This window comes from Plectropomus leopardus, chromosome 20 (assembly GCF_008729295.1).
Source record: "Plectropomus leopardus isolate mb chromosome 20, YSFRI_Pleo_2.0, whole genome shotgun sequence".
NCBI classification, from domain to species: Eukaryota; Metazoa; Chordata; class Actinopteri; order Perciformes; family Serranidae; genus Plectropomus; species Plectropomus leopardus.
Window position 1 is genome coordinate 5,977,406 of NC_056482.1, and position 9,571 is coordinate 5,986,976.

Sequence of the window (9,571 nt, forward strand, 5' to 3'; positions counted from 1 at the left end):
TGTCCCTCCTTAGATACTTACTGACCAGTTGAATCTACAGCAAAAGCTGTGCATCATATTTTCTATCATTATCATACATTTGTTCTTCAATCTTTTGTATATAGTGCTACACATTGTTGCATCATACACATATCTGAACTTTACATACAACTTTCATACATTGTATTGTAGCATACAGCACATACCTATTTTTATACACTCAGCACATCATAAATATTTATATATTTTTTAACATCTCTATATTATTGCTAAATGTTTATTTATATGTATATATATATTAAGATGTAGCAGAATCAAGGACAAATGTAATTTCATGAATAATAAATCTACTTTCTACCATCTTCTATAATGATACAGAAGTAGGAGATTTTTTACAACACATGAAGTAACCTCCTTCAGTTTATCAGACAAGTGTTTACAAGTATAATAGCTCAAAGTACAATATTTGCCTCTGAGACGTAGTGGAATGGAGGTATAATGGTGCATGAGGCTGAAATACTTAAGTAAACACAAGTACCACGAATATGTAATTAATAACAGTAAAAGTACTTGAGTATATGTACCTAATTACATTCCCCTTTCTACCTCCGCAATACAAACGTGTAAGAAAACTCTGTACCCGGCCGTTTTCCAGTTCTAAAAGGTTGTGAGGGAATGTCTGAAAGGCCACAACTGTGTTTACTATTGAAAATACTTTAAATAATTTTAATCTTCCACTTATGTTTCGGTTTTAACGGTCACGCACTCTCATGTCATGGGACTGTAATTGCCGTCTAGATTGCACGTTGTTGTTAAAAAAAAATCGCGCACATTTTGCCCTTTGATCAAGTCTAACACGCAGTTTAAATACACATGTACAGGCTCACCTGTTGCGTTGAAGGCTATCCATTTAGAATCGCAACTTTCGTGTAAATAATTGTAGATCGTCCGCCCCAGAGCTGCACCGATACCGAGCACCACGGTTGTCGTGAACGGCTCAAAGCTGTTAACCAGCACACTGGCCGACAATAACACGTAAAACAGCGAATACCAGCGTGCCGCTTTCATCGTCGAAACCATTTAATTCCTGGCATCAGTCGTTTGTGTGTTTGTCCACACAACCATTACACAAACGGTGCAAACCGCGCTGCAGCAGCAGGCTAACAAGCTAACATTAGCTTCTCTTAGCCGTACAACGGGGAACTTCCTCATACGTCACAAACATGCGACAAACACATCGAGCTCTGTTCAAAACAACATCACAAATGTTTGACAAGTTTAAAAAGGACGCTAAATTGAGTTTTACACACAATTTTATACAACTTGCGTTCTTGTACAGCTAATTTGCAATGTAACAGGCGCACCCGCTCGGCTAACGTTAAACACTTCGCTGATAATAAGCTAGCTAATAGCTTTTAAGTGTGATGCCATCACAAATGGTGGCTAATGTGTAAGTTGGATACCCGTTTGTTACCTGTCTTGTTAAAAGAAATCCACTCGGGTCGACAGCACTCGTGGAAATAGTAGAAAATGTTCTGGTAGCTAGCCAAGAACCCGGTCAGAGCCGCAGCCATGCCCACCGCGATGCTGGTGCTGATGGGCTCGATAGCCTCCGTCATACCGGAACAGACTAGCATCCACAGCAGCAGGACGTGTCCCTTCCTCGGCTTCATTTCTGTGGACTCACCTACTCATTAAACTTCGGCTAGCTGAAAAAACAAAAGAGAAAAGTCGGCGTGCTCGTCAAATTGTTTGCTGAAGCGGCCTGAGTCAACACGGCGGGGCGCTGTGGTCGTCATGCATATATGACGTCAGAGTCCAAAGGTGACGTTCACATGAGGATAAGCGTGGACATATGTATGTGTATGAGGACCAAAGACTGTATATAAAGATCAATATCTTCATTTACAGTCTATGATGAGGATAAAGAGTGAATATCGTAAAACTTCAGTTAATAGCCGGGGCTATTATTTGCTTAACCCTTGAACAACTGGGTCAACATCTGTTTTCTTGTGCTGTGTTCAGACGCCTTTCACTGCCATTTAAAGCTTTGAAATGTGAGAAAATGAATTTAGTTTCTTTCAAAAACATGGTGGAGAAAGGCAATCAGCAACTTGGCATGACATGTTCGGTGAACTGCCAAAAAAATGACAAGGGAATGTTATCCAAAAAAACACAATGGAAAAATGGCCAAAAAATTACTTGTATAATTCTTTTAATATTTAAAATAATATGACAGATGGGTTTTTTTTTCTTTTTTTTTTACATTTTGTTTAGCAATATTTAGGTTACTTTGTTGCTCATCGTCCATTTTCCATGTTTTTGAAAGAAATCAAGCCAGTTTGCTCAGGTTTCAAAGGGTTAAATCATTCACCTCAACAGGCTTATATCTGGGACAGGTGTCTATATGACACGGGCTGTCACACAAAACTGCTCAAAATTGCTCAGTAAAGATGGTAAACACAATCAAATTAGTTATTGACTCTTTGATACCTGGGCCAATTGGCTGTGTGTGTTTATTTATTTATTTATTTATTGTTTTTCAAAATCTTGTGAAGAAGGCAATAAGCAACAAAAGAAGAAATGACTCAAGTACAAGAAAACTACCTGAAAATCTGAAAATTTGCCAGGAAAAAAACCCCAAAACAAGCAAACAAAACAAAAAGCAAAGAAAGTAAAAAGAAAAAAAACAAATATACAAATACAAATCAAGAAATGACCTGCAAAGAATTCTTTAAAAAATATAATTCTGTAAAATAATTTGAGATATATAATTAGGATAATTTGTAACATAATTCACTGAACATTTTTCCTTAGCTCTTTTAAAAAAAAAATGTAAAAGTCATCTACATGTAGAAATCTCTCTGTTTTGCATTTCTCTTGTTTACTGTGCCGTATTACTTCTTTAGAGCTTATGGTGTCAGCAAAAGCTAACATTGTGAGTAGCATGTCCATATTGACAAAAGTTCAGACATATATACACATTGTATACGCGATCTAAGCAGCTAACTAATGTTAACTACAGCAGGTAGCTAAAACCTGGGTTTCATACACCCAAAAAACTTCTATAAAAATGAATTGGGAACTGGCCTCTAATAGAGACAGGCCTGTATTTGTCAAATTGTGTCGCCACACCCAACTAGTAAAAGGGACTACGTGGGACTAGGCTTTTATTTGAAGTTTTATGGTAAGTCCCATCATGATGGCCAGGTTGTTGTTGTTTTTACCAATTTTTTTTTTTTTTATCATAAAAAACATGCTCAGGGAATTGCTTTTACTGTTGTTTATTGCTATTTTCACTTAACATTTCACTTGTGTTTACATTAATTTATCCTACCTTTATTTTTTCTTTACATTTACATTTACTTACCAGGGAAATACAATTCTGCTCCGCTATATATTGATATGTAGGTAAATGGATGACAATGAAGTCATTATCTTATCTTGTTTTGCTCTTATAGGTCCACAAGAGTAAAGGGCCGCCCACACCAAGAACGATAGGTATTACTACAAGTATGGTGGAGGCAAACAAATAACAAGTACTTTTAGGTGAATGTGTTGTCTTAAAAGTCTTTATCTGTACTGTGGATTAATGTATCTATCTTATTTATTTGCTAAATTTTATCTCAATAAATACACGTTATTGTTTTATTGAGTTGTTGTCTATCATCTTCATATTCTGCAGTTCACCTATTTTGAGCCACACAGATAAAGGTTTAAAGCGACATTTAGATGAGTGTTTTTTCTGTGTTTAAAGAATTCCCATTGTACTTAAATGTGTTGGTGTATATGTAAGTGTAACCTGTTGATTACAGTCTTGCAGCCTTGTTGAGAGAAGACTCTCTCAAATTTGGGGAAATAGACTATATCTGTGGCCACCTTGTGAGCCACATTCTGGTCTGGGTGAAGCCCTCTGGCTTTCATCTCGGCCATGACACACTGGATGACATGTCGGTACTCCAGAGGCAGAAACGGTATGAAGAAGTCCACCAAGTTCTTGTCAATCAAGCTTGACTTAAAAAAGCCACCTATAGGAGGAGAGATACTGCCAGTAGTGAAAAAACTTTTTATAGCGTCTATTTTGCAATCTGAACAAAATGTAAAGAAGTAGTCTACGCACTTTTGCTGTTGTTAAATGTGGATTCAGAGAGCAATGTTTCCAGGTCTTTTAGCTCAATATCTTCTCGATCTCGTCCCTCAGTCCAGAAGTTTAAAGCTGTCTGTGTGATAATATTTCCTCCAGCATTACTAGGAGAAAGATCAGAGACAGGAAACATATTCAGATTAACCTGATTGTTACCACATTTATCAAATATAAAACTACTCAGGATGGCACCGCATGTAGATGCAGCACTCAGTAGCTCTTTAAATCCTTATTTTTTATTTTTTGTTATATTTTTCAATTTTTTTTCAACTCCACGGCCCCCTCTGCTGAAGCACGACTTTTCTACAACAGAGAAACACTTATCGGCATCAGGAAAAGTTGTGTAGGTTTTGGATTGACCGCAGCAGATTGCAAAAGGATCTCCACAAGCGCCATTTGCAGAGCGGCCAGTTAGACCAGAGGGGAGAAACCAAACCGAAAGACAAAGAGAGGGAGGAGAGCCTGCATCAGGGCGAGGCCAACCCAATTTGGACGGAGAGCTGTTCCCCTACCATGCCCTTTTCTGAAAAAAAAAAAAAAAAAAACTTCACACCTGTCTCTCCCGTCTCCTTAAGCACCACAGTGCTTCATGTAACCCAGCCACAGTTCTGCTTAGGTTATGTTAAATATGACATAATTTCAATAATATACTTTTATTACAACTTGTTAAACTTTAAATAACAGTTTCCTTCCAGTGCTTCTCCCTTTGTACATAACAGTGTAAATAATCAAAACGTTTAAATTATTTTAAAACTATAGTCACGCCCCCTCGCCATGTAGCCCTGTTTGTAATAATCAACTGTTACTTCCTTCTAAATTGGAAGTAGCTTTCACTTTATGGAGAAAAAGGGTCTGACTAGGTTTTCAAATTTATAATTTTAGGGTACTTAATGATCCCTGCGCTGGGTATTATTTGCCCCAACCTAATCTGTTTCATTTTTTCCAAGTTTGAGACTATGCTCCCAAAACTTTACTTCTTTTCCTAACCTTCCATCAAACGCTCAGGTTTATTTGGTGCTTTTGCTCACAGAGAAACTTGGTGTGATCACTGCCTTATATAAACTTCATCATGGAGTGAGGTCTTTCTTATAGAGGTTAGGGGTAAGCGGGAAAAGGAGCTTAAGTTTAATTTGACTGAGGAATGGAGGGAAAAGGCACTAATCAGAGTCAATGCAGCATCATCTTATGCACATCTGACTTTAATTCAATTTAAGGTCCTGCACATGATTCATTTTACGAATACTTGGCTAAGCAGATTATTTTATGTACTAATAATATATGTGACAGGTGTGGCTGATCACTGTCCAATCATACTCATATGTTCTTTTCTTGTCCAAAATTAGCAGAGTTTTGGTCTTCTTTCTTTAATACACTAAGTCTTTAATATCACTCTTAAACCCAGCCCCTTGATTGCTATCTTTGGGGCACCTGCTTGCTTTGGCTTCACTCAGCCCCCGTCGAAGTGTTCTGTTAAAAGCCCTAATCCTCCTTCCACCACATCCTGTTTTTTTTTTATTCAATGTTCTTTTTATCATCAAAAAAAGGTTAAATATTCCCTGAAAGGCTCACCTGCCAGTTTCCTCCAAAGATAGCAACTTATCATTTCCTATGTAAACACTTACATCTGTGGGCCCCATCTGATCCTTATTGCATCTAATTACTTGTAGCAAGCATCTTGACCATCTTTCCTATGATGTTCTTCTTACATTTAATTTTTCAAATCTTTATTTTATTTTATTGAGCTAATATTATTGTATCATTTTTTAATTCATGAATTTATTTTTTGTTATTTTTCCTTCAATACTTTCTGGGGTTTGAGGTGTGTGAGTCAGGTTGTAGGATAAGGTAGTATTTTGTTTTTCTTTTCTACCACATCCCAAAGAGGGTTGGGAGGGAAGGAAAAAAAACAAAACATTGGAACATATATTTGTATCGATTCCTAAAAAACATTTGCATATCTACCTTCTTAAGTACAAATTAAATTTTCTGATTAGTCAAACTTCAACAAATATGTTCATCCTTTCACCTGAGGAAGATGAAGATGGCTTTCCGATAAGAAACTCCACCCAGCTTGTGGTGGTATTCCAGGTACGGTTTTATGCTGTCAGTCAAGCCAGGATGCATCTTGTCCATCTCATCAAAGATGAACATGGAGTGTGCACAGTTGGTGACGTTTCCTTTGATCCACTGTTGTAACTGAGACTGAGGAGACACAGAGCATTCATGAAACAAGTCAATTGTTCAGGTCTATTGATTGATCTAATCTGGTCTGGATTTGTCATCATACCTTGTAGGTATCAATCTTAGTCGAATGCGGGAAGTGAAATTCAGAGGTGAAAACATGAACAAAGCTGCTGTCCATTCCCTCTTTGTAAATGTTTTCAGCAATCAGCTTACTAACAAAGTTCTTCCCCGTGCCGGACGGTCCGTGCAGCGAGAGCACCAAGGGCTTCTTCGGGTTGTCATTGCTCATGAATCCATTCACAGCTCTCAGGATGATAGGTGATGCAATGTGCTGTCCGAAGAGTTTGTTTTCCAGGTCAGCCTTAAGACCTAGAGATGGCACGACAATGGCGTGTAATCAATTTCAGGTTCAGTATGATGGGGTTGTGATTGGAATACATGCATTTATGACGTGATTTTCTTAACAATAAAATCAACTTAATACAGTCAGAACTGAAACTTCTTCTGTGTGTAAAGTGTGTAAGACAACTACGGTGACATAAATGAAGAGCCAGCGTTCTAGATTGCTGTATAGCAGCATGGCAGACTTCATGGAAGAGGACCCTCTCTGTATGTAGATATAAAATGCTCATTCTAAGGTAACAAAAACACAACAACTCTTATTTTCAGGCGATTCTAACCTAATAAAAACAGAGGTATTCATTTTAAAAACCATTTCAGATAATAGATGCCCCTAAACACTATATACTGGACCTCACATGCCTCACTTACTCACCCTCTGCATTGAAAGATATCCAGGCCGAATTACAACTTTCACCTGGAGAGTAGATCTTCCGCCACAGATTCTTGAAATCGTCATACACCCCTTTGAACGGATTAAAAAGCATTTACAAGGACACTGACTGACAAAACAACAGGTAACAACAAATATATTTGAGCTGCTTTCATTGCCGAAACTGCTTAATTCCTGAAGTCAGCAGTTTTATCTGATTAAAACAACATTAACACGGTAAGATCTCACTGATGCAGCAGACGAATAAAGCCTCTCTACGGTGATAGCGTCTGCAAGCTTAACCTGTCAAGCAGCTTTTCATGAGCCATTGTTGACGTGTCCTTATGAATGCAGAAGTTGCAAAACAAGCTGAATTTATTTGATGCTGCGCCAGGTGTCTACATACTGGTAAATTGTGTTTGAATGATCTTTGAATACAGTGCTGGGTTACCTGTCACATGACTCCAGACTCCATGAGGCTGTAAAGCCCCAGTTCACTTTGTGATTTTTGGTAATATGATTATTTTTAGCTTTATTAATGTGTTTATGATTAATTATTATCAAAATACAATATAAAACTGGCACAAAAAAAGGCCATAAAGTGAGTACTGATCAGGTAAGCTTAAAAATAGGCGTTGAAACCGGGGTCAACTAGGTGCCCACCAGCTCATTTTTGCCCTTGGGACCTCCCAGCAGGTTAATCCAGCCATGTCATAACCACCCACAGGCTTGCATTTGTCTTCATGTTGTCTCAGTTCCCAAATGCCTGTACAAATTAAAATGTAGCACACTAATTATATGCAGGGCATGTTGCATTAAGTTACAGTGGCATATATAGATCCCCCCATTCTGTTATAAAAAAGTTTAAATGTTTTGTATAACTGGATTGAAATTAAACTTGCCAGAAGAGGGCAGTTGCACACTGCAAATGGGAGTTTTTCAACATGGGCCCCCAAAAAATGACTGGACTTTGACAATTTGGACTGTCTGCTGTGGTGGTCTGGGTTTTTCTTCTCCCAGATTCAGTGAGTATTAACATCTAATAACTGATTTGTATTCATTTTGGTTTGTCACTGAGATCATTTTGGACTCAATTTGTGTCTTTTGATGCTATTTTGTGTCTCTTTAAGAACATTTTTCTTGTCTTTTGTAAACATTTTTGTGTTTCATTGAGGTCAGTTCGTGTCCTTTTCCTTTCTGAGAGCATTTTGTCCTGTAGTTATTATTTTGTGATTTTTTTTTACATAATTTTGTAGCAATATTGTGTCTCTTTGAGGTCATTCTTTTGTGTCTCACTGTCGTCATTTAGTGTTTTGTTTTGGGTTTTTTTGTAGAAATTTTGTGTATCTTTAATAATTTTAATTTTGTTTTTTAATGACTTTGTTTATTTAAGAACATTTGGTGTATTTTAGTAGTTTGTAGTTTTTTTTTTGATTTTGTGTCTCTTTGAGGTCATTTTTTGTCTTTTTGTAGTAATTTTGTACCTCCTATAGAACATATTGTGTCTTTTTGCATTTATTTTTTGTCTCACTGAGGTGATTTGTTTCTTTTTGTATTAATTTTGTGTATCTTAGAACATTTTGTGTCTTTTTGTAGTCATTTTGTATTTCTTTGAGGTCTTTATGTGTATCTTCATAGTAATTTTGTCTTTGTATTCACTTTGTGTCTCACTGAGATGATTTTTGTGTCTTTTTGTAGTCATTTTGTGTCTCTCTGAGGTCATCGTGTGTCTTGTTGAGGTCATTTTGAGTCTCTTCCTCGTCGGTACCTGTCACATCACATGGGGCAGTTTAAATATGTATATAAAACAAGTCTAGAGAAAGTATACATCTGTTTGAAGGTGTGTCTGTGCATACATGTCAGACTCTTCACAAAAGGTACCGCCCACTGAACCAGAGATTTTAAATCTGCTGGGAGCAAAGGGGAACATTGTATTACAGCTTTGACATTTCTAATTCAGTACTAGCCAACCACTACTCTTGACCTTGTTTATATTTGAGGAGTTTGTCTTCTGAGAGGACCTGGACTGGGTCATGCTCTGGCCTTTAAAGACCACTGAGACAAAGTATGCAATACTGGGCTATAAACACTGTAATCTTGAGTAGACTTAACTTGAAATATTTGAAATGGCAGATTCAAAAATGTCTAGTTATTTTGACAAGATGAGGTAATGCACTCTTTTTTTTTTGCTTTGTGTAATAAGGTCATCCTTTCTGGGAAGCCTTTTATTTCATGAATATGTTTTTACTCTCCGGATAAGGCTCGTCTATTATAAAAGGGTGATGTTTATAGATACCAAATGTTTCCTCCAGTGCTTCAGTACCTCTGTAGCCCCGGGCTCTGCTAGGTTTTTGGCGCACTTTGAGGGTAGGATGTGGATGGTGACACAGTGAAACCAACATCATGTGTGAAGCTAATCTTGCAGCTGGATATATACAAAGATGAAATGAAAGTTGTAGCAAGAGAAAGAGCCTTGTGGAAAACACTGGACA

At 37.3% G+C, this 9,571-nt stretch overlaps 2 protein-coding genes across 2 annotated transcripts in view; both read right to left on the reverse strand.

Moving 5' to 3' along the window:
• Positions 1 to 1,934, reverse strand: part of tor1 (torsin family 1) — a 12,951-nt gene extending 11,017 nt beyond the window's left edge. Inside the window, exon 1 of the mRNA XM_042509171.1 lies at positions 1,454 to 1,934. Coding sequence (XP_042365105.1) covers positions 1,454 to 1,652 — 199 coding nt within the window. The 5' untranslated portion in view covers positions 1,653 to 1,934. The remainder of the gene's footprint in view (positions 1 to 1,453) is intronic.
• Positions 1,935 to 2,887: 953 nt separating this feature from the next.
• On the reverse strand, positions 2,888 to 7,264 carry LOC121959557 (torsin-1A-like). Its single transcript, XM_042508934.1, has 5 exons — positions 7,083 to 7,264; positions 6,411 to 6,676; positions 6,150 to 6,325; positions 4,100 to 4,227; positions 2,888 to 4,007 (listed from the first exon to the last, which is right to left on the reverse strand). The coding sequence occupies exons 1-5, from the start codon at positions 7,192 to 7,194 to the stop codon at positions 3,751 to 3,753; spliced, it is 939 nt and encodes a 312-aa protein (XP_042364868.1). The 5' UTR covers positions 7,195 to 7,264; the 3' UTR covers positions 2,888 to 3,750.
• Positions 7,265 to 9,571: the final 2,307 nt, after the last annotated feature.

Bases quoted from the DNA above. Each gene is read 5' to 3' on its own strand.
- LOC121959557 (XM_042508934.1), bottom strand. From the start codon at position 7,194: ATGCTTTTTAATCCGTTCAAAGGGGTGTATGACGATTTCAAGAATCTG. The intron at 6,677-7,082 runs GTGAGTAAGTGA...TGCCATCTCTAG, and splicing joins GATATCTTTCAATGCAGAGG to GTCTTAAGGCTGACCTGGAA. The intron at 4,008-4,099 runs GTGCGTAGACTA...CTCCTCCTATAG, and splicing joins CACATTTAACAACAGCAAAA to GTGGCTTTTTTAAGTCAAGC.